The sequence below is a fragment of the Thalassophryne amazonica genome, chromosome 9 (genome assembly GCF_902500255.1).
Source record: "Thalassophryne amazonica chromosome 9, fThaAma1.1, whole genome shotgun sequence".
Lineage (NCBI taxonomy): Eukaryota > Metazoa > Chordata > Actinopteri > Batrachoidiformes > Batrachoididae > Thalassophryne > Thalassophryne amazonica.
In genome coordinates, this window is record NC_047111.1 from 84,266,163 (window position 1) to 84,291,664 (window position 25,502).

Genomic DNA, 25,502 nt, shown 5'->3' on the forward strand with positions numbered 1-25,502 from the left:
CAAGTCGTCAGTCCTCCCTCGGTCGGCGTCACTCCAAAAAGTAGCTGAAAAAAGCTTCTCCCAGCAGGGTGATGGGAGAATCGTTCTACTGCTGGTTTTAAAGCTTTTTTTTTTGTGGTTCAGGCGACGCAAATTCAAGATGGTGATCGCTCAACTTTTTTCGGATTGTGGAAACAACCAGAGTGTGACGTGGCAATCTCCGCCCCCCTTGACGCTTCCGAAGTGAAGCAACTAACGTCACAATGCGTTGGAAACGCATCAGCCTGGCGTTACGACGTGTTGGAAAGCTTTGACGCATCAGCCTGAAGCTTTCAGTGTGAAAGGCCCATTAGATTTCACATTTGGTTAAGTTGTCAGTGTCAACTGCAGATGAAGCACCTATTTTTTTTTTTTTCTCTCAGATATAGTGAAAACCAAATTATTTTTCAGTAAATACTAGAACAGGATAGACTCCAGCCCCCTGTGACCCTTGATTGGAGTAAGAGAGTATATGAAATGAATGAATGAATGAAATCATAGGAGAAGTGTATGTTACCTCATGATTTGCAAACCGAATATCCCGAGAGTAGAGTACAGTCAACCAGTCACAGCCCAAAGACACATCCACATTTTTGGCTAACTTGTCCAACACTGAGAGGTGACTGCTCTGAAACTGATAAGCCAAGGTGACATGAAGTTGTTTCTTATGGGGCTCGACAAGAACATCTGGACAATGAAGAGTGAGAAAAAAGTGACATATTTAGATGCACAGTTAAAATGCAATGATGCCGTTAAAGCCCTAATTGATAATCTGGGAAGACTGCTCTATTCACAGCAGCAAACATGACTGCACCCAACCGAAAGCTACAGGTAGTACCTGAAGCATATGACTAAAATAGGTCTGGAAGCTAAAATGGATCTGACTGGAAGCACAGTGAAAGTGTGTACATGTAAGCAGCCAACACACCAACCTGCTTTTGCAGCTGCTTCAGCGGAAAAATCAGCAGCAAAGCTCTTCAGCACCTCTGCCACTTGCTCCTCCACAAAAAGACCAATAAAGGTTGAGGAAGAGTAGAGTTCCAGTGGGAGGGGCATGGGAATTCGCCCCCTCCACTTGGACACAGTGGTCTGGAGTGCATCCAACAAAGCCTCCACTTTACCATCTGCACACTGTGGAGACGACAGAAGAGGAACCTCGGTACCAACACACTCACAGTATAAACAACTGTGAAACTATGAAGCTAAAATAATAATTTGTTATTACATAAGGGCAACAGGGCTGAATAAATATCATGAAGGAGTTTGCTAAAAACAAACTGCACCAACAAGGAGTAAGGAAGGAAAAATTTTAAATTAGGCAACAGAAAAGTGACAGACATACACTTCCGTGAAATCCATTTAGGTGCATTTAATGTAAATAAAACTTAAAATAAAAATGGAAATCTGCCAAGCATATAAAACACATAAATACTACATATATGCCTGGATGCCAGTCCATGGCAGGTTACTTTCTGAACTGAGGCTGGTACCCATTTACAGTTGGGAGGACTGAGACAATACAGATGAAGTGTCTTATGCAAAGACACAGCAGGTAGCATTACTGGGAATTAAATCCAGGTCTGACAACTGGTAACCTAACACCTCCTTCCAAAAATTCTAATGTAAGTTTTGTAGAGTTTTGTTCAGTTTTTATTTTCAACAAGTACTTTGTTTAAAATTTTGAACAATACACTCCTATTTACCCTTAAATGGAGTAAACCGGTATAGAAAATGGATGGATAGATGGACACTCCTGTTTTTGCAAACACACCCTTCCAAATACGTTGACAACTACAGAATTGTGTGAACTCTAATCTACAGGTGCTTTAAAACTTTTATTTTAAACCTGTTTTATTTTAAACCTGCATTGTTTTGTGTACTCCAGTGCATTCTGGGTACACGTAGGAATTACACTTTAAAAAAATTAACTGCTGTGTCAACAAACAATTTGCATAGTTTTTTGTTTTTGTTTTTTTAAGTTATTTCAACTTTCAACTGAGTTATGCCACAAGACTTCTCTAGCTAAGTTGAAATACACTCAACAAAAATATAAACGCAACACTTTTGGTTTTGCTCCCATTTTGCATGAGATGAACTCAAAGATCTAAATGTATGTATGTATGAATTGCTTACATACATACATACATACCAGAGGGAAAAGGGGGATTTGTGTGTGTGTGTCCATTGGCTATGCTAAGTCCTTGTGTGTCAAGAAAAGTGCACCTCCGATTTTTTACTATAATATTAATATTTACTATCAATGTTAACCCCTTAACGCCCAAATTTATATAGCTGTATATAAAAAAATGTTTTGTGTGTGTTTTTGCCTTTAAGTAGATGGTAAATAATGTTGAGATTATTAATTTCACTTTTGCACAAAAACTAGATAGTACACTCAACAAAAATATAAACGCAACACTTTTGGTTTTGCTCCCATTTCGTATGAGATGAACTCAAAGATCTAAAACTTTTTCCACATACACAATATCACCATTTCCCTCAAATATTGTTCACAAACCAGTCTAAATCTGTGATAGTGAGCACTTCTCCTTTGCTGAGATAATCCATCCCACCTCAAGATGCTGATTAGACACCATGATTACTGCACAGGTGTGCCTTAGACTGCCCACAATAAAAGGCCACTCTGAAAGGTGCAGTTTTATCACACAGCACAATGGCACAGATGTCGCAAGATTTGAGGGAGCGTGCAATTGGCATGCTGACAGCAGGAATGTCAACCAGAGCTGTGTACTGAATGTTCATTTCTCTACCATAAGCGTCTCCAAAGGCGTTTCAGAGAATTTGGCAGTACATCCAACCAGCCTCACAACCGCAGACCACGTGTAACCACACCAGCCCAGGACCTCCACATCCAGCATGTTCACCTCCAAGATCGTCTGGGACCAGCCACTCAGACAGCTGCTGAAACAATCAGTTTGCATAACCAAAGAATTTCTGCACAAACTGTCAGAAACCGTCTCAGGGAAGCTCATCTGCATGCTCGTTGTCCTCATCGGGGTCTCGACCTGACTCCAGTTCGTCGTCGTAACTGACTTGAGTGGGCAAATGCTCACATTCGCTGACGTTTGGCACGTTGGAGAGGTGTTCTCTTCACGGATGAATCCCGGTTCACACTGTCCAGGGCAGATGACAGACAGCGTGTGTGGCGTTGTGTGGGTGAGCGGTTTTCTGATGTCAGTGTTGTGGATCGAGTGGCCCATGGTGGCGGTGGGGTTATGGTATGGGCAGGCATCTGTTATGGACGAAGAACACGGGTGCATTTTATTGATGGCATTTTGAATGCACAGAGATACAGTGACGAGTTCAGGCCCACTGTTGTGCCATACATCCAAGAACATCACCTCATGTTGCAGCAGGATAATGCACGGCCCCATGTTGGAAGGATCTGTACACAATTCTTGGAAGCTGAAAATGTCCCAATTCTTGCATGGCCGGCATACTCACCGGACATGTCACCCATTGAGCATGTTTGGGATGCTCTGGACCAGCATATACGACAGTGTGTACCAGTTCCTGCCAATATCCAGCAAATTCGCACAGCCATTGAAGAGGAGTGGACCAACATTCCACAGGCCACAATTGACAACCTGATCAACTCTATGCGAAGGAGATGTGTTGCACCACATGAGGCAAATGGTGGTCACACCAGATACTGACTGGTATCCCCCCCCCCAATAAAACAAAACTGCACCTTTCAGAGTGGCCTTTTATTGTGGGCAGTCTAAGGCACACCTGTGCATTAATCATGGTGTCTAATCAGCATCTTGGTATGGCACACCTGTGAGGTGGGATGGATTATCTCAGCAAAGGAGAAGTGCTCACTAAATGATATAATAATTGATCAACATATTGATTTATTCTGCCTTACAGAAACCTGGTTACAGCAGGATGAATATGTTAGTTTAAATGAGTCAACAACCCCGAGTCACACTAACTGTCAGAATGCTCGTAGCACGGGCCGAGGCGGAGGATTAGCAGCAATCTTCCATTCCAGCTTATTAATTAATCAAAAACCCAGACAGAGCTTTAATTCATTTGAAAGCTTGACTCTTAGTCTTGTCCATCCAAATTGGAAGTCCCAAAAAACCAGTTTTATTTGTTATTATCTATCGTCCACCTGGTCGTTACTGTGAGTTTCTCTGTGAATTTTCAGACCTTTTGTCTGACTTAGTGCTTAGCTCAGATAAGATAATTATAGTGGGCGATTTTAACATCCACACAGATGCTGAGAATGACAGCCTCAACACCTGCATTTAATCTATTATTAGACTCTATTGGCTTTGCTCAAAATGTAAATGAGTCCACCCACCACTTTAATCATATCTTAGATCTTGTTCTGACTTATGGTATGGAAATAGAAGACTTAACAGTATTCCCTGAAAACTCCCTTCTGTCTGATCATTTCTTAATAACATTTACATTTACTCTGATGGACTACCCAGCAGTGGGGAATAAGTTTCATTACACTAGAAGTCTTTCAGAAAGCGCTGTAACTAGGTTTAAGGATATGATTCCTTCTTTATGTTCTCTAATGCCATATACCAACACAGTGCAGAGTAGCTACCTAAACTCTGTAAGTGAGATAGAGTATCTCGTCAATAGTTTTACATCCTCATTGAAGACAACTTTGGATGCTGTAGCTCCTCTGAAAAGAGAGCTTTAAATCAGAAGTGCCTGACTCCGTGGTATAACTCACAAACTCGTAGTTTAAAGCAGATAACCCGTAAGTTGGAGAGGAAATGGCGTCTCACTAATTTAGAAGATCTTCACTTAGCCTGGAAAAAGAGTCTGTTGCTCTATAAAAAAAAAGCCCTCCATAAAGCTAGGACATCTTTCTACTCATCACTAATTGAAGAAAATAAGAACAACCCCAGGTTTCTTTTCAGCACTGTAGCCAGGCTGACAAAGAGTCAGAGCTCTATTGAGCTGAGTATTCCATTAACTTTAACTAGTAATGACTTCATGACTTTCTTTGCTAACAAAATTTTAACTATTAGAGAAAAAATTACTCATAACCATCCCAAAGACGTATCGTTATCTTTGGCTGCTTTCAGTGATGCCGGTATTTGGTTAGACACTTTCTCTCAGATTGTTCTGTCTGAGTTATTTTCATTAGTTACTTCATCCAAACCATCAACATGTTTATTAGACCCCATTCCTACCAGGCTGCTCAAGGAAGCCCTACCATTATTTAATGCTTCAATCTTAAATATGATCAATCTATCTTTGTTAGTTGGCTATGTACCACAGGCTTTTAAGGTGGCAGTAATTAAACCATTACTTAAAAAGCCATCACTTGACCCAGCTATCTTAGCTAATTATAGGCCAATCTCCAACCTTCCTTTTCTCTCAAAAATTCTTGAAAGGGTAGTTGTAAAACAGCTAACTGATCATCTGCAGAGGAATGGTCTATTTGAAGAGTTTCAGTCAGGTTTTAGAATTCATCATAGTACAGAAACAGCATTAGTGAAGGTTACAAATGATCTTCTTATGGCCTCAGACAGTGGACTCATCTCTGTGCTTGTTCTGTTAGACCTCAGTGCTGCTTTTGATACTGTTGACCATAAAATTTTATTACAGAGATTAGAGCATGCCATAGGTATTAAAGGCACTGCGCTAATAGATTACAATTTGTTCATGTAAATGGGGAATCTTCTTCACAGACTAAAGTTAATTATGGAGTTCCACAAGGTTCTGTGCTAGGACCAATTTTATTCACTTTATACATGCTTCCCTTAGGCAGTATTATTAGACGGTATTGCTTAAATTTTCATTGTTACGCAGATGATACCCAGCTTTATCTATCCATGAAGCCAGAGGACACACACCAATTAGCTAAACTGCAGGATTGTCTTACAGACATAAAGACATGGATGACCTCTAATTTCCTGCTTTTAAACTCAGATAAAACTGAAGTTATTGTATTTGGCCCCACAAATCTTAGAAACATGGTGTCTAACCAGATCCTTACTCTGGATGGCATTACCCTGACCTCTAGTAACACTGTGAGAAATCTTGGAGTCATTTTTGATCAGGATATGTCATTCAAAGCGCATATTAAACAAATATGTAGGACTGCTTTTTTGCATTTACGCAATATCTCTAAAATTAGAAAGGTCTTGTCTCAGAGTGATGCTGAAAAACTAATTCATGCATTTATTTCCTCTAGGCTGGATTATTGTAATTCATTATTATCAGGTTGTCGTAAAAGTTCCCTAAAAAGCCTTCAGTTAATTCAAAATGCTGCAGCTAGAGTACTAACGGGGACTAGAAGGAGAGAGCATATCTCACCCATATTGGCCTCTCTTCATTGGCTTCCTGTTAATTCTAGAATAGAATTTAAAATTCTTCTTCTTACTTATAAGGTTTTGAATAATCAGGTCCCATCTTATCTTAGGGACCTTGTAGTACCATATCACCCCAATAGAGCGCTTCGCTCTCAGACTGCAGGCTTACTTGTAGTTCCTAGGGTTTGTAAGAGTAGAATGGGAGGCAGAGCCTTCAGCTTTCAGGCTCCTCTCCTGTGGAACCAGCTCCCAATTCAGATCAGGGAGACAGACACCCTCTCTACTTTAAGATTAGGCTTAAAACTTTCCTTTTTGCTAAAGCTTATAGTTAGGGCTGGATCAGGTGACCCTGAACCATCGCTTAGTTATGCTGCTATAGACGTAGACTGCTGGGGGGGTTCCCATGATGCACTGTTTCTTTCTCTTTTTGCTCTGTATGCACCACTCTGCATTTAATCATTAGTGATCGATCTCTGCTCCCCTCCACAGCATGTCTTTTTCCTGGTTCTCTCCCTCAGCCCCAACCAGTCCCAGCAGAAGACTGCCCCTCCCTGAGCCTGGTTCTGCTGGAGGTTTCTTCCTGTTAAAAGGGAGTTTTTCCTTCCCACTGTAGCCAAGTGCTTGCTCACAGGGGGTCGTTTTGACCATTGGGGTTTTACATAATTATTGTATGGCCTTGCCTTACAATATAAAGCGCCTTGGGGCAACTGTTTGTTGTGATTTGGCGCTATATAAAAAAAATTGATTGATTGATTGATTGACTATCACAGATTTAGACTGGTTTGTGAACAATATTTGAGGGAAATGGTGATATTGTATTGTATTGATATTGATAGATCTTTGAGTTCATCTCATACAAAATGGGAGCAAAACCAAAAGTGTTGCATTTATATTTTTGTTGAGTGTAACTTTACGAGGTAGTTAAGTTACAATAACTTAAAAAAAAAAAAATCAATGCAAATTGTTACATCACTTTTTTCTCATTGAGACAGCGGTTCATTTTCTAGAGTGTATACTGTACTTCTTGTTAATTTGCATATAAAAAACTAAATAGATATAACTAGCAATGGCAATGTTGCTTAAAAATTGTAACAGTCATCCATCTGACAAGTACAATATTTGAAAATTTGAGAAAACCTAAAGGCAAAACAAAAGAAAACTACACAGGTAACAATAAACAACATGGTTACACTCTAAAAAGGAACTGCTGTCTCAAGGAGAAAAATTAATGTAACAATTTGCATACATTTTTATAAGTTATTTCAACTGAGTTAATGCCACAAGACTTCTCTAGTTAAGCTGAAATAACTTTAGTTAAGTTGAAATAACTTATAAAATATCTATGCAAATTGTTACATCACTTTTTCTCATTGAGACAGCAGTTCATTTTTTGAAGTTTAGGTGGTTACGCTCAATGTAATATTAACAAGATGTACAGCACAAACAAACAGCAGTACATCTATAGGAGGTGAATATGTTTTTAATCAAATATGTTTTCTTTGATGCATTATGAAGAGCCTAACTGAGGCAAAAACACATGAATCAAAAGATTTTTTTGTTTGTTTTACTTTCACACATGTGCCATCATTACACTGAACAGCTGTAAAACAAACTAGTTTCAGAATTTGGAAACAATAGTGAGACGATATCCTATCTTTTTCAACAAACTAACCTCCTACTGTCTGTATAAGCAGAGACAGAAGTAACACTGAAACACAAGACTTGAGACTGACCATGAAGAACTGGCAGAGGGTGATGTGTGGGAAGATGTTGTGCGCCTTATTCTTGCCACATGCATAGCGGGATTGTTGCCAGAAGTGTGTGAGCTGCTGGAGCAGCGGCCCACTGGGTCGCAAATACAAGACATACTCTCGAGGCAAAGGGTCATCCAGGAAAGGGTCGTCCACATGGGAGAAGAGCCTGAACCAAAAAGCCAAGAGAATAAGTGAAAAACTGCAGTTAAATATGTGATGAGACAGCCCACGCCCAGCAGAGGGCAGTAAAGGCAGGTGAATGTCATGACATGACTCATGTATTCATAACTGAGAAATTGTACAAGTAAAAGGAAGATGATCTCACCAGTCACAAGCTGCTTGAACATTTTTGCCTCCAGTTGAAACAAGAGCTTTCAAACTGCAGAAAGATAGCGATCAAAGCACCGTCACAAACTGTTTTTCTGACTTTAAACATCAGAGCATTACAGTAAACACAGAGCATCCTGAGGAATTGTATATAAAGTTGACAGAATCATTAGTTGTGCCAGAGTTTGATCCCACTATGTTGACTGTGGACCCACAAAACATCCTTTGCAAATACATAAAAAATGTTGTTTTATCATCATTTAATTGTAATCAATTGTCTGTGGATGTGCATTTCTGTATTTCATGTGTTGTAACACAAGAATTTAGTGAATAAACAAACTAAAGAGCTATGAGCAAACCCACAAAATGATACCTCCTGCTCTGCCATAGCTGTTTATGTGTATTACTGTATTCCTGTGAAATAATATGGTTGTCTTATATTTAGGGTCTAGACTTTACAAGTCACCTGCTTCCGCAACAGAAGGAAGCACCAAAAATCCAAGAAACAAGAGTGTCCTTTGGACTTAAGACACCCTCCCCTCAGGCCCCGTCACATGACATACGGCGATAGGTGAATGAAGGAAAAAAGTCACAAATCTTCGAGAACAAGTGGACGAATGAGCCTGCACGTCTCCCATCACCGAAAAGCCTGCAAGTCCAGGGCGCATAAAAGAACGAAACAAAACCAAAACTAACAAAGGAAAACAAAGCGAATGGTGACCTTGATGCTTTAAACAAAATCAAAATCAAACATTCATGATGACGTGACTTGACAGCGAGTATGAGACCGAGCGCCAGCCTGTGATCAAGTCTGCAGCCAGTCTGTGGTGTCCGTGGCACCCGCAGATGTGAGATCTGGTTGTTTTAACAGGTTTGTCTTCACGACAACAATGTGTGTGCACAGGCACGTTCCAGCCAGAGATGGCTGCAACGTGCGTAAATAGTTCAAGTATTTGATCAAACGTTGTTGCCGCTATTGTTTCTTGATGAAAATGTTGCTTTTCGTCTCACACGTGGGCGAGTAACATTCAGCTCATCTGAGCTTACGTATTGATCCATTCAGATATCGTCAATGTTTGTGCAAGAAGTCAGACTTGGGAGGTTGGGCAATAATCAAATGTTCACATTTTTCAACACTGAAAATTCTGATGAAGTGGCAGCTACAGGAAAGAAGCTGGATGACACTGATGAAACCAGGTGATCCTATCCTCACCAAGCTGGACCATCAGAGCACTTGGGAGACACCCGCTGTCATTGCTGGTGACAGTGCCAGCAATGCCATCAATACATACCAGAGGGTGACTCTGAGACCCAACCGTCTTCACCTGTAGCATATCCCTGCAACAGCTGGAGAATCTTCACCTGCAGCTACACAAGAACCACAACCTGAGGCTGCTGTGCCACAGTCTGTTCCTGCCACTCTTACAGGTACAGTGTCACTACCGTGTCAATCTGTGAGGATGTATTAAAGATGCTGCCATTCAGATTATTGCAAAGAAAAAAAAAAAGTGAATGTATTGGTTTGATGTTGTGGTTTTGTTAGTTAGTTGTTTTAATATTTCTTTTGTAGGAGTTGTTTAAAAAACAAAATTTTAAATAAAAAAAGGGGGAGACGTCATATACACCTTGCATCATGCCCTATGACTGCTGGGATAGGCTCCAGCCCCCATGACCCTTAACTGGAGTAAGTGGTTGAATATGAGTGAGTGAGTGAGTGAGTGAGATGCCATATAGGAACTGCGGTGAAGCGGGACTGTCTGGTTGCTACGGCGACTCCCACTCCCTGTTGTTCTGTGTGCTGCTTATGTTCCAGTGGCACCGACTGAACGGTCCCCCCTAAAAATTGGTCCCCCTGCATCATTTCAGATCATCATCAGCAATTCACCAATTATTGCCTCGTTTCGGATTAAAACTGCACCCCAGTCATCATCTATCTCAGCGACAGATATCTGAAGCTTTTGTACAACACTCATTTCCACATAAATTCAGCATTATTTCATAACAAAAGACGAGGGGACCGATCAGAGCCCCACATCTGAGTCTGACATCCTCGTTTCTGCTTAAAACTAACTTTAGAATGATTTAAGAGGTTTTACTTTGTCATCTGATGGTTAATAATCACATTATTCCCTTTGATCGCTTTGGTGAAGAGAGTCACACTGACAGTCAGTCTCAGACGTGCTGCTGTGACGCTGATCGCGCCTTCGAGTTTTAGGGGGGACCGTTCGGTCACCGACACTGGTCCTGTTCGCTCTGTGTTACATTTCTTCCAAAACATTATTTAAGCTGAAAGTAGTATGTGGACATCACATACTTCGACAAAAATGTTTTCAAAATGCGTCGCATTCAGCAGAGTTCACACTGAGGCAAAGTCATCAAGGCTGGACGCAACATATAAGACATACTGCGGGTGCATTTCAGGATGTGCAGGAGATCCTTGCATTCAAAGCAGTTAAAAATCAGTTTTTAAAATAACATTGTCTCTGTTTTGTTTGTCTCCTCTGTCTGCTGTCTGCAGGAGGGTGGGTTAGAGTCCCTTAATTCAGAGAGTGGCGACATGACAAGTCAAAAAAAAAAAAAAAAAGGTCACGTGACCCGTGGTGTCATCTTGGTGCCAAAATAGCATTCGCTGTTCATCTATCTACATGTAAATCCAGCTATTTTATTTATTTATTTTCTGAAAATGCCACATTGCATTGCAAAATGCATTTGGAGGCACAATTAGACACAACAAGGGCTTCAAAAATGTACAGATTCCCTTCAGATCCGAACAGAAAAAATTTTTGGGAAAATAAAGTCAGCTGTGTGGGATGGAAGGGATTTCATCGTCAAAGTTTTGTGAGGTAAATTTCGTGTTCAGTCCCATGTACAGTAAAACTCACCTAAACCATCATCGTATAAACGGGATAATCACAGTCACCAGACAAAAAAGTTCCAGTATTTTTGTATTGTTTTCCATGTAATAAACACTGTATATAACGTATTTTGTATAATGGATTTTTCGTTCACATCGGATAAAGTGTCCCGACCGATCGCAATGTATTTCCATTAAAAATCCCAAGCACATGGGTCTGGAGGCTTTTCCGTGATTAAAAACCCGACTGTTTATTTTTATCACACTGTGCTCAGACTCGGATCCGCAGCCTGACGTACACCTGTAAAATCAGACACAGCAAAAGGCTGTGATTTGACACATTTCTGCTTTCACTCATACATCTCCCATCGTATTTTAATAGTTTTTGCAGTGCGGACGTCGATTACAGTTCGGGATCACATACTTTTAGTAAAAAAGTCACCACCTTTACAACACAGACTCAGAAAAAGAGGAAATTGTACAGCTTACCTTTGAATTGGAGGAGATGATTGCAGAAAGAAAAGCTTGTTGAGGGTCAAATTAGTCCATAATAAAGCATAATCCAGCAACAAAGAACTTTAAAACTGTCACGCACATCATTGCATGACACGGAGTTGCAGTTACAGAAGCGTAAATCAGGCTTTAAATTAATTAAATAAATCATTGTTAATTGTAAATTTATGTAAATTTGATAGCTTAACTATTTTTATATTTATTTTGGTAGTAGGCTACCTGTACCTGTATGTGTTGCTGTATGTGGTTAAATGATGAAAAAAATGTTGAAAACATAAAAGGTTCATTCAGTAGTTCAGAGCAGATGAAATATAGCAAAATTATAAAATATGAATCATATTCAAATTAAATTAGATCCAGTTGTGGCTCTTACAATAAATAAAAACATTACAAGTCTTATTATTTATTTTATTTTATTCTGCTTTGTTTCTGTGAAGGCTCTCAGTTGTCCAGGTGGTTTCCATAGTAGAGAAGTTTGAATCTTCGACTGGACTGGGTTGCCTGACGCGAGGATGTTTCGCTTCAAATCGCAGAAGCTTCCTCGCGTCAAGCAACCCGGTCCAGTTGAAGATTCAAGCTTCTCTATTATTCTGCTTTGCTTTAATAAATTTGCAGCCATTTCTCAACGTCCAAACAGAATAATTAGATCCAAGAAGTTTCAAAAGACCTGCACTCCCACAGGACTGTGGATTTACAAGAAAAACAAATGTCTAATTGTGTCTGACTGGAAGCCTTGCAGATTTAAAATACTGAGGAAAAACCCCACAAACTTTCAATCATTCAGAAAGTGTATTTTGTCATTCACAATTTCAGATGTGTGAAACACTATATTGACAGAAATAATCTAATGTGTTTGGGTTTTTTTTATTAAAAAGACTAAAATGTTTTGACTGAAACAAGACTAAAATACAGTTACAAACTAACAGGCATTCAGTTGACTAAAACATGACTAAGTAAAAATGATATGACTAAATATGACTAAAACTAAAAAGACTAAGACCAAATTAAAAAAAATCATGACAAAGTTAAGGGCCCCTTCACACATAACACAAAGCTGGGCGAAAAAAGCAGGAACCTGCCAAAAAACCACAACAAAAAACAAATTGGGCAAATGCAAACAATTCTACCTGCTGTTGGGAGGGACACATGGTCTGATGATATCGCGGTAACGGTTTCCTGCACACGCATGAACGCAGTGCAAGCACATGGAACGTGACACCATATTGCGCTCCCACATCAGCGGAGCAATTAGATGCTGGACATATGTACATAAATCAACCAATATATGGAAACCCACAATAATGCGAAGCACAGATGCAGAACATCACAGGAACAATGAATGTACTGTTTAAATGTAACACAATCATGTTACTGGTCATGAATCTGTTGTCAATGTAAAAAAAAAAAAAAAAAAAGGAAAAGAAAAAGAAAAACTGCAGTTTCTAATAATTAATTCCTGTTATGAAGAGCGGAAAATACAGGTATCATCCTCCTGTTCCTCTCTGTACATGACCCGTGGTCATGCACATAAACAAGCTGATGGACCGATATGAAAGAAGCTGTGCGTCCATATCATGAACACATCAGCCGGCGCTGCGTGTCCAGGTGTCCAGCGAGTGGCGCGCCGAAGGACACCGCGTCATATGGCCTATAACTCACATGGTGAACGTGACAGTCCGACTGACAGCTGAGGGTTCACATGGTCACATGGAGCAGCCTGGCTGATGTGGTGTGCGCCGACGTGTTTGCTGCTGCCCGTTGCAAAGGTGTTTTGTGTTTTTATGTATTTCCACATGAGGACAGCATGGCCATGCACGCGCCTCACGGTGGAGTGTTGTAAGTTCATATCCTGCATAACACAATATATGTTCTCCTGCTGTGACTTGCGAGTCCACAGATCCCAACAACTACTGATGTCACAGACACACCCACCTTTGCACTCAGCTCACAGCGCACTCCCTGTTCCTTTGTTCTGTGATTATTTATTTTATGTATTTGCTATGTAATTATGTATGTACTTGTTGTAGCATTTATTTATGTATTTGTCCTGGCTCTGTTCTCTGTTTTAATTTGACACGTCATGTGCACTGAGCCGCTGTTATTTCCAGCTGACAGCTGACAGCGCCTTGGGGCAACTGTTTGTTGTGATTTGGCGCTATATAAATAAAATTGATTGATTGATTGATTAATCAGCATCTTGATATGGCACACCTGTGAGGTGGGATGGATTATCTCAGCAAAGGAGAAGTGCTCACTCTCACAGATTTAGACTAGTTTGTGAACAATATTTGAGGGAAATGGTGATATTGTGTATGTGGAAAAAGTTTTAGATCTTTGAGTTAATCTCAAATAAAATGGGAGCAAAACCAAAAGTGTTGCGTTTATATTTTTGTTGAGTGTAAATACTAAGGTCACCTTAGTATTTCCTTTGTTTTTCTTGTTGCTTAACGCTGACAAATTATACTGTATTTGCTGTCTTTCTGTTGCCTGATTCTGTTTTTTTTTTCTCTCTGTTTAAGGTGTAGCTCCATCCAGAGATGGGTGTGGTATCCGTTTTCTGTTTCTTTATCCTCCTGTCCTGTGCACCGGCAACATTTCCTGCATTTCCGTTTTGTGAATTTTTCTGTAAATTGTGTTGGTAGCATGGCCCACGCAGAGGGTCACCCCTTTGAGTCTGGTCTGCTTCCTCAAATCATCAGAGGGAGTTTTTCCTTACCACTGTCACCTGTGCTTGCTCTGGGGGTTGGTAAGGTTAGGCCTTACTTGTGTGAAGCGCACTGAGGCAACTTTGTTGTGATTTGGCACTATATAAATGAAAATAAATTGAAAATTGAAATTAATCTCTTAAAATAGGTCAAGGTTAGCCATCTTTGAACTTGTCAAGGGTCTGTATCCCAAGAAAGTTCCCTGATAATCTGAAGCCTCTGGCAGTAATAGGACTGGATTTATGCTGAGCCCAGACAGAAAGATGGACGCAATGACTTTGCAATAACCAATGGCCATTTTTTTATGGCCTCAAGGAAAAAAAAAGGGGGGGGGGGGCTTTGAAAATATCCAGCTTTCCATCTGTGACACTGTATCATACTGTATGCTCATTTCTAGTAGTTGCAGCGTTACTGTTATTGTGTATTAAGTTATCGTGTTAGTGTTGTACTGAACCATCTGTTGTGATGTGGAGCCACGAAGCAGCACGCTGACCTCAATCAGGACGCACTGCCTCCGGCTTCAGGGATGCCACTGTATCTAGGACCCTGTCAGTGGGACAAAAGTAAAAATAGCTCAATGAATGTGAATACAAGTGGCATAATGAACACTAAAATTCATCACACAGACCCAACAAAAAGAAGTTCAGTTTCTCTTCCTATTTTGTTTTTCCAAATGGTTGTTCCATGCGGTGATGAGCAGCACTGTCTTTAGAAACAGCAGTTACTCTTTAGATAAGTCGTGACAGCAGCACAAAACATTTACTTAAAGGCGATGAATTCTCCCCTACTTGATACTTTGGTTTGTTTTCACATAACTGGAAAACATAAATGGAAATTTAAGTGAAAGCAGATAAAAGCAGTATAACATGCAAGAAAAAAATATTGAGTTATAAAGATTGTAGAGCTGAGTGGTAACGTAGAAACATAAGCAGTGCACTCAAGTGCCTCAGCTTATTATGATTCTTAATATCGAAATTTGAAAGTTGATGAATGCTCGAAGAACATCTAATTGGAAACATGTGAGTGTCATGATTGGGTACAAAAGGAGCATCCCCATGTTTATCGCTTTAAAAGTTATCGGACAAAAATTAATCAGAAGGTAATTGGTCCGATAATGGTTTTTAAAGTTATCTAAAAAGATAATCCGATGATGAAAACATTATCTTCGATAATTATGTTATCGGATTATCGGAAGTGTGCCCACCACTGGCCTTGTGTTAGTCTGTCAAAGCTGAAGAAAGCTGCTTAAAACAGTAATTCCCTTCAAAGATGGCCTATAATAGTAGCAATGTTATTAAAAAGTAAATAAAAACTGATTTTGAAATGCTAAGATTAATGCAATCAGCTCTCCTTTGTTCTGAAAAAAAAGAAAATTATGCATAAAGATCATCGTTTCATGCTTCTGCAGTTTCTGTTAGTCTCCATTCTACTCGATTTTTATTGCGTGTCATGCGGTCCTACCAAAAGTGCCATATGTGCAAAGTGAAAACGAGACACACCACCAAGTCAGGAAGAATTAATCCCCTTTTTGCTCTCTAATGAAAAAAACTAAAGTCTTCATGCTGTTGTCAGGGTTTTTAACCAAACAAATAACTGACCTTTCCAAAGTTAGCACTGCATGTCACCGCTCTGAATGGCCTATACAAAGAATCAAAACAGAAGTCGAATTTTTGCCGTGTTTGTATGTGATGAAGTTCAGTATTCATTGTGGCACTTGTGTTCACTTTCAATGAGCTATTTTTACATTTGTCGCACTGACAGGGTCCTAGATACACTAGAATCCTTGAAGCCTGAGGCAGCGCGTCCTCACACTGGGCGGCGCGGCTGCACGTCACAACAGATGGTTCACACAATAATATGTGCACTACACAAAGACTCACACACATAATGTGGTGACAAACACATACAGAGAGGGCACTTTACAGATCTTTACTGGTGTACAACTGAGTGCATTCTCAGCATTTCTGCTTTTTTTATATTACTGCATAATCAAAGACTGGTGTGTGCAGAAGGATTTAAACAGAGTAATTTGTAGACTGCAGTCTAGACCTGTTCAAAATGTCAAATGTTACAAAATCTTTTGGGCCACATGTTGTTCTTGTTCCACTAATAAAATAAAAGCTCTGTGCTAAATTTTAATGTAATCGGATATTGTTTAGGGGTCCCCCACAAAGCAACAATTTTCCCCAAACAACCAATGTAGTAAATCCAGTAATTCCAGTAATGTTCTCCTCTGGGTGACCAATCAACCACCACCTTTTGTGATTAGAAGCCATCACATGTACCTGTAAAAGAAAAATAATGGAATCAGAGTATTCTTCTGTCGGAGTGACGTTGCCTTGCCAGCAGAGGGAGAGGAAAATGTGTCACTCTGGGGGACAACTAAATCTTATCTGATTGAGTTCAAGTTTGGTCAGTGCCTATAAAACCCCAAGTGGAACAAAAACAAGTGGCCTGAAGTCTCTCACAACTTTTATTTTTCCACTATATAACATGGACAGCCCTACTGCAGTTGTCTTATTAAGATATTCCACCTGGTGCACTGCCATGTTGAAATTACAGACAGATGTGCCCAAGATGTCAGAAAAATCCAGTCCAGGGTACAATACTTAATCTATTACATCCTAACTCTGTGGTAGTTTCAGAGGAAATCCTTAGATAACTCCAAGTTTGTCACAGTTGAGATACTGAGCATTCTGATGAACAACATACACACTTGCTTCAGTTTAATCAGTTTTTTACATTGTGGACAATCAAACTTAGTACCAATTAAAACTCTAGCAGCTGTGTTCTGAATCATGTGAAAATATCTTGTACTCTTACGCACTAGCCAAAAAAAGAAAATAAAAAGAAATCATTTATTACAGTAGTCACTTGTGGAGGACACATAAATGTTAATCAGTATTTTGGCATCAGCCATAGACATGATACGTGCCATCGCTGTAACATTATGCAGATGAAAATATGTCATCAAAAATAACACCGGGATTTATGTCTTTCTCTGTGATGAATCACACATTCACCCGGAGATAATATTAAGTAAAGATTTCTATTCCCAGTGAGCACAAGATGTAATTTCAACATTGATTTTTGGTTGAAAACTGGGTGATATCCATCTGAACATCTTTTCACCCACTTTTAAACCAGTGAAAATGTGGCTACATTATCAACATGTCACAAAACACGTTTTTCATCAAATGGGTGATTCGTTCAGATGAACCTTTAAACAGAGGTGATAGGGATTATTGCAGTGAAATTTCTCCAAATTTGTTTTTCGCTGGTTGGTGAAATCTGGTTTACAAAAAGGCGCCATTTCAACACATTTAATATTTGGCATAAAAATGCAGAGTTGTGTTAGCTGCATGATGTCAAAAAGAAGCCTCCAGAACACTGTAATGTGAACAGATTTAGGGAGTATTTTCAAAGAATTTATGTTTATTGTTATAATGCACAAACATTTATAGGTTTTCTGGAGTTTGTGTGTTTTCTCTGTGCTCAGTGGCTGTAGTTGTTAGCAACACCGTAACAAAGAGACCTGTAATGTGAACGAGCCTCAGAAATGTGAGACTTGATAACGACACACTCCATAAGTACTTTATTACTGTCTCTCAACAAAACTAACCAGAAAAAAGTGCTGCTGCTTTTTGTTTTGTTTTTTTTAAATGCTAGTCACTGTGTGAACGAGGCTTTAGGCCTGCTAAGCTAAAGCTAGCATGCTAATGCTGACTGAGTGCAAGTTATTAAACAAAAATACCCCCAAACTATTTTCACCTCACGTTTATGTGTGATGTTTGGTCATTTGTGAAACTGGCTTCATAACTGGCTGTTTGTGCAGCCTGTAATATTTCATTTTTATTCAGTACTGGAAGTTAACTGATGTAATAACATTGTCACAGCCCAGAAAACGGATTAAATACACTGTATTTTTACCCGAAGCCAAAATATGGCCATCAGGTATTGCGAAAAATTTGCGTCTGGCTGTCTGTTTGCGCTCAGCATAAGTCCATTCTTATTATTTCCAGGGTCTTCAAATTCACAGGGAGCATTCTTGGGACACATACCTTGAACAACTTCAAAGATATCTAACCTTGGCTAGTTTTAAGCTGTGAAAAGGTCAGATTCTTTCTACACACTCTTTCATTGATCACATGCTCATACTGCCGAAGGTACTTTAGTATTGTGTTCAATTTGTTGTGCTGTTTTACCTGTTGTATTTTTTTGTCTGAGAACCACAGTTAGGGTTGCCAACCGTCCCTTGAAAAATGGAATCGTCCCTTATTTGGAAATAAAAGTGTGCGTTCCGTATTGACCTGAAACGGGACGCAGTTTGTCCCGTATTTCTGTGAGAATCAAAAAGTCTGTAAAATGTCAATGGAATTGACTGGCGCTTTATATGGAAACTTACGGTAAATTTGATCCCAGCCTCTCTCCTGCTTTTCACCAATGAGCTGACAGACACGAGTTGACAATACAGAATCACTCTTATCTCATTGGTCGAGGGACATCTGCTCGCAAGAAGATACAGACGTCATGAGCCGACGACGGTCGCTGGACGACAATAACAAAGCAGCATGGCTGATATCAATACAGACACCGACACTGGCACTGCAGATATGCCTACGGACAGCAATGTCTGTAACGTCATTACTACTCCTCCTAAAAAAAAAAAAAAAAAAAAAAAAAAAAAAAAGAATGCAAAAATACAGGGGCGAATGAGAAAAGGAAAATGGCTGGGTGGAAAAGGTGCGCGACAACATTACTGTTTACTTTTCAGACTATTTTTTGCACTTTTTATTACACTAAATGTGTAAATGTGCACTGTTACATTGTTTTGCACTGTTACATTGTTTTGGATGATGCAAATTTTCTATTGGTTTTTTTGTTAATTTATACAATTTTAAGTTAAGCAATAGCACTACAGAGATTTAGTTTTTAAAGAAGACAGAATGCTCATATTGAAACTGTGAGTGAAAATTTATTTTGCACTAAAAATAAATTGCTAAATAATCATTTGTTTTCCACATGTTCATATCAGAACAAATGCATGTATGCATCTACCTAAATTCAGGGTCAAGTCAACAGTCAAATGGTTAAAAATCGTTTCACACAGACGCTGGGAAGGGTGAAGGCAATGGTCAGTCGGCCGGTCGGCCCTGGCGGTGAGGTGTCCCTTATTTATTTTTCAGAGAGTTGGCAACCCTAACCACAGTGGAAAAAAGTCATTTTTGTATCCTTTGTCAAATTCTGTTATGTTCATGTAATATTGACAAATAAATACATGCAAATGTATTTACAAATGTTTATACTTAATCTGTATGTTAAACTGTGATTAAAGATATGGTAGTTATGTTGAGATCTTTCAATCTTTTATGTTTGCATATTTTTTTTTATGTTTGCTTTTATTTATAGTGTCCACCACATCAAACTTATTCCTCCATCCAGAGGGACAAAGTGAAAGGATAATTGTCACTTTTGAACGTCTTTTCAACAGTTGGTGTAGACATTTTTTGAACGTCTTGAGGTATCCCATACGTGACTGGAAACAACCGACAGTGTTGCCATTAAAATAGGGTTATCAAGTCCTCTTTTGGGACCTACAAAAAAGCAAACTACTTAAAAGTCAACTATTTAAACCCAACCCCAAACGTATCCCTTGGCACCATCAATTATTTTAATTCCCCTAACCTTCCACATAATGCTGGCAGGCTATGTCTGCTGCCAACACCCATACTCCTTTTTTCAAAATTGAAATGTGGTCACCCTAAAAAAAAAAAAAAATCATAATTTTAACAAATGAATTAATCTCATATGATACAATTGTCAAAGATGTAGTAATTTGAAGGACCAACTGCTGACAGTCTTTGAATATGACTAATGCTGAAAAACAGTGAACTCAACCATCACATAATGTAAAATCCAGACAAGATAAGTTACAAGCAAAATCACTGCACAACAACAGAAGGAAAAAAAAATAAAGATGGCTCTAGTTAGATGTTATATTTTCTTTCTGTCATCAATTGTTATACTAGCAACCAGGCATCCTCACACCTCCTTCCTCCCTAATGACCAGAAGGAACAGCAGTTGGAACCTTTTAACAGGTCTCACAGCTTTCCATGTAAGAAAAGAGATTCAATGTAGATTTAATGTGTATTCTAGTCCAGTCACATTCTTGTCATAAGCATTTTTATCCTCTAAAAGCAATTTCCAGATATATTCCTGGAAAGTGGCTGCCATCTTATGGGGGGGATCTACAGCTATAAGAAAGGGCATCACTATTTCGGTTCACACCGAGGTTTAGACATCACAGTTTGGTACAACCCCTGGCAAAAATTATGGAATCACCGACCTCGGAGGATGTTCATTCAGTTGTTTAATTTTGTAGAAAAAAAGCAGATCACGAACATGACACAAAACTAAAGTCATTTCAAATGGCAACTTTCTGGCTTTAAGAAACACTATAAGAAATCAGGAAAAAAAAATGGTGTCAGTCAGTAACGGTTACTTTTTTAGACCAAGCAGAGGGAAAAAAATATGGAATCACTCAATTCTGAGGAAAAAATTATGGAATCATGAAAAACAAAAGAACGCTCCAACACATCACTAGTATTTTGTTGCACCACCTCTGGCTTTTATAACAGCTTGCAGTCTCTGAGGCATGGACTTAATGAGTGACAAACAGTACTCTTCATCAATCTGGCTCCAACTTTCTCTGATTGCTGTTGCCAGATCAGCTTTGCAGGTTGGAGCCTTGTCATGGACCATTTTCTTCAACCTCCACCAAAGATTTTCAATTGGATTAAGATCCGGACTATTTGCAGGCCATGACATTGACCTTATGTGTCTTTTTGCAAGGAATGTTTTCACCGTTTTTGCTCTATGGCAAGATGCATTATCATCTTGAAAAATTATTTCATCATCCCCAAACATCCTTTCAATTGATGAGATAAAATGTCAACATAAACTTGTGCATTTATTGATGATGTAATGACAGCCATCTCCCCAGTGCCTTTACCTGACATGCAGCCCCATATCATCAATGACTGTGGAAATTTACATGTTCTCTTCAGGCAGTCATCTTTATAAATCTCATTGGAACGGCACCAAACAAAAGTTCCAGCATCATCACCTTGCCCAATGTAGATTCAAGATTTATCACTGAATATGACTTTCATCCAGTCATCCACAGTCCACAATTGCTTTTCCTTAGCCCATTGTAACCTTGTTTTTTTCTGTTTAGGTGTTAATGATGGCTTTCATTTAGCTTTTCTGTATGTAAATCCCATTTCCTTTAGGCGGTTTCTTACAGTTCGGTCACAGATGTTGACTCCAGTTTCCTCCCATTCGTTCATTTGTTTTGTTGTGCATTTTCGATTTTTGAGACATATTGCTTTAAGTTTTCTGTCTTGACGCTTTAATGTCTTCCTTGGTCTACCAGTATGTTTGCCTTTAACAACCTTCCCATGTTGTTTGTATTTGGTCCAGAGTTTAGACACAGCTGACTGTGAACAACCAACATCTTTTGCAATATTGTGTGATGATTTACCCTCTTTTAAGAGTTTGATAATCCTCTCCTTTGTTTCAATTGACATGTCATGTCAGTCCACTTGGTGCAACAGCTCTCCAAGGTGTGATCACTCCTTTTTAGATGCAGACTAACGAGCAGATCTGATTTGATGCAGGTGTTAGTTTTGGGGACGAAAATTTACAGGGTGATTCCATAATTTATTCCTCAGAATTGAGTGAGTCCATATTTTTTTCCCTCTGCTTGGTCTAAAAAAGTAACTGTTACTGACTGCCACAATTTTTTTTTCTTGATTTCTTATAGTGTTTCTTAAAGCCAGAAAGTTGCCATTTGAAATGACTTTAGTTTTGTGTCAGGTCTGTGATCTGCTTTTTTCTACAAAATTAAACAACTGAATGAACATCCTCCGAGGCTGGTGATTCCATAATTATTGCCAGGGGTTGTATTCTGTCCATATTAAGTTTGTTTTATTTTTGCACAAATGACCACAACTCATAAAACCTCACTCTGATTTGAAATTATTGTACACAGTCAGTTCATCTGTGAAATTTTACAATAATTCATTTAAAAAAATGTCAACTTTTGTCATAAATGAGTGGACTTGTTTGCCCATAGTGGAATGAACGAACTGACCTCATCCGGGGACAATGAATCAACACAAATATGGATCGGTATGATTTCGCTTTTAGGTTTGATTTTCGGAAGAATAATGTGAATTAACCAAATCCATTTATGCTTCTAAAATTTTTAAGGAGGAATAATGCTGCCGCTTGCTTCAAATGGCTCATTTGCTCTTTCCTCTGATCGACTCAAAGAGATCAGGCTGAAGGGTTGACCACACCTCCTCCTGCACAGAGCATGAAACTAGAGTGATAGAGTCTATGGACATAAGCAGCGACACAGCTCACTGAAATATCAGTGATTTATGGCAGCAAATATGTACTTGTGTATAATCAAAATGTGTAGTTGTACCTTGCACTGAACAGCTGCATATGTGCAAAGCTCTTACAGGGTGAGAGTCACAGATATGAAACGTGCACTATAAGAAATTTTATGCATTAAATGTTCATGTGCAGCCAGATCACGAACAGGAGACAGAAATGCGCAGAGCACAGAGGTGTGTTGCATCAATCTCTGAACAGGATGCCTTTAAACCACAAAATGTTCCCAGAGCGAATAGTTGTTGGCTGCACCATGAATGTATAACGTGATTTAGAGCACCTTTAATGTCTACAGACGTGACACATTTGAGATTTTCTGTATAACGGCACACTGGCTGCTTATCAGTCTTTGCTGAAACAGCCATGGGTAATCTGTCCTAAATAACTCCATCTAACCCCGAAATCTTTCCTCTGCTCTAAGCAAGAACTGAGAGATATTTTAAAACTGTATTTCCTGTTTACAGCTAGAGCAACTTTTAAAAAAAAAGTGAGATACAAAAAGAGAAAAGCCACTCTATAAGTGGATACCAAAAAAAGAAACAAAAACGCACACAAATGTTATTAGCTTTTCGCCTGTTCTGGGTATGAACTATTTCTGTGGACAGTATTGGATAGCTTTAGCTTTTCTGTATGTAAATCCCATTTCCTTTAGGCGGGTTCTTACAGTTCGGTCACAGACGACTCCAGTTTCCTCCCATTCGTTCCTCATTTGTTTTGTTGTACATTTTTCGATTTTTGAGACATATTGCTTTAAGTTTTCCGTCTTGACGCTTTGATGTCTTCCTTGGTCTACCAGTATGTTTGCCTTTAACAACCTTCCCATGTTGTTTGTATTTGGTCCAGAGTTTAGACACAGCTGACTGTGAACAACCAACATCTTTTGCAACATTGCGTGATGATTTACTCTCTTTTAAGAGTTTGATAATCCTCTCCTTTGTTTCAATTGACATCTCTCGTGTTGGAGCCATGATTCATGTCAGTCCACTTGGTGCAACAGCTCTCCAAGGTGTGTTCACTCCTTTTTAGATGCAGACTAATGAGCAGATCTGATATGATGCAGGTGTTAGTTTTGGGGATGAAAATTTACAGGGCGATTCCATAATTTTTTCCTCAGAATTGAGTGATTCCATATTTTTTTCCTCTGCTTGGTCTAAAAAAGTAACCGTTACTGACTGCCACAATCTTTTTTTCTTGATTTCTTATAGTATTTCTTAAAGCCAGAAAGTTGCCATTTGAAATGACTTTAGTTTTGTGTCATGTCTGTGATCTGCTTTTTTTTCTACAAAATTAAACAACTGAATGAACATCCTCCGAGGCCGGTGATTCAATAATTTTTGCCAGGGGTTGTATAATGCAGGTATTTAAGTCTAAAGAGCATGTAGAACTGTTCTGTGCACAATAGTCTGGGCCTGTTTGAAAACTCCCACAAATACACACAACATTCAGATGTGTGTTTCAAAGGGTCCCTTCCTGACTAGGCTCTATATGCAAATCAACATTTCCTGTTTACAAGTCAATGAAGAACACACAGCGCAAACCACTTCTCATGCTGCTGCTGCTACGTTATACCAGACTGCGAAGAGAGTCTGGTCAACATGCAAAACCATACCTCCTTATCTCTGGAGTGGACAGCTGTGTTCAGGCCTGGTGCAAAAACACAGAACTTTTCAGTGGCTGCTGCGACTCATTGCAAAAGTAAACCAGGCAATTGATAAAGATCCTATTCAGCAAGCAGCTTTTTGATTGCATAATTTTCTGAGAAACTTTAGCCCATTATGCAAAACCACCTGCAATAGACTCAGTTACTCATAAAAACTCATCTTAATGTCCAGTACCCTCCCCCTCCCCCTGTGACCTTTAAGTGGAATAAGCAAGTTCAGAAATTGAATGAATAAATCAATAAATAAATACAAAATTGAATCAATTTAATTAGCTTATAATGCGCCAAATCACAGCAAAAGCCATCTCAAGGCACCTTACATAAACCAAGTCAACATAAAATTGAATAAATAAGTAAAAATGAATAAAAAATTCAAATGCATAAATAAAAACAGAAGTAAAAGAATAAAACAAATAAAGATAAAAACTATCCATAAGAAAGAGAATAAAAATAGGTTTTGAGTCTTGACTTAAAAATGAAAAAAAAAAAAACCCAAAACCATTTCTATTTTGCACTGCATCACCATTAAGTCAAAAGATAGGTATTCAACCATGCAACTGCTTCTATCTTCAATTTATCAAACAGCAAGGGTTCATTTGACTGTAGTCAAAAGGTCCAAACTAATCTTTCTAGTAATGCTCAGGGGAAGGAGGGGCTGATGACCCTCAATTTGATTAAATTTAAACTTGGGATCACTTTATGTTCAAAATCTGGTCTGTACCTTCAGTGGTTACTGAGAGTCAGTGATGTCAGGAATGGGACCGTGCACTGCTAGCACACATCGCCACATCCTCCTCACCACAGAATCGCCATGGTTCCTGGATGGCACTCAACAACTGGTCCATCCCCACCACCTATAATTAGCCATCTGTCTGCCAGATGAAATGTGGGTCTCCTTT

The 25,502-nt window shown here is 39.1% G+C and overlaps 1 protein-coding gene across 1 annotated transcript in view; it reads right to left on the reverse strand.

The window, feature by feature from the left end:
• The window catches only part of ubash3ba (ubiquitin associated and SH3 domain containing Ba), a 68,691-nt gene that overhangs the window by 15,576 nt on the left and 27,613 nt on the right, over positions 1-25,502 (reverse strand). The window contains exons 2-5 of the mRNA XM_034178597.1: positions 8,406-8,459; positions 8,060-8,246; positions 951-1,149; positions 536-705 (exon numbers count right to left, since the gene is read on the reverse strand). Of these exons, the coding sequence (XP_034034488.1) occupies positions 536-705; positions 951-1,149; positions 8,060-8,246; positions 8,406-8,459 (610 nt within the window). The remainder of the gene's footprint in view (positions 1-535; positions 706-950; positions 1,150-8,059; positions 8,247-8,405; positions 8,460-25,502) is intronic.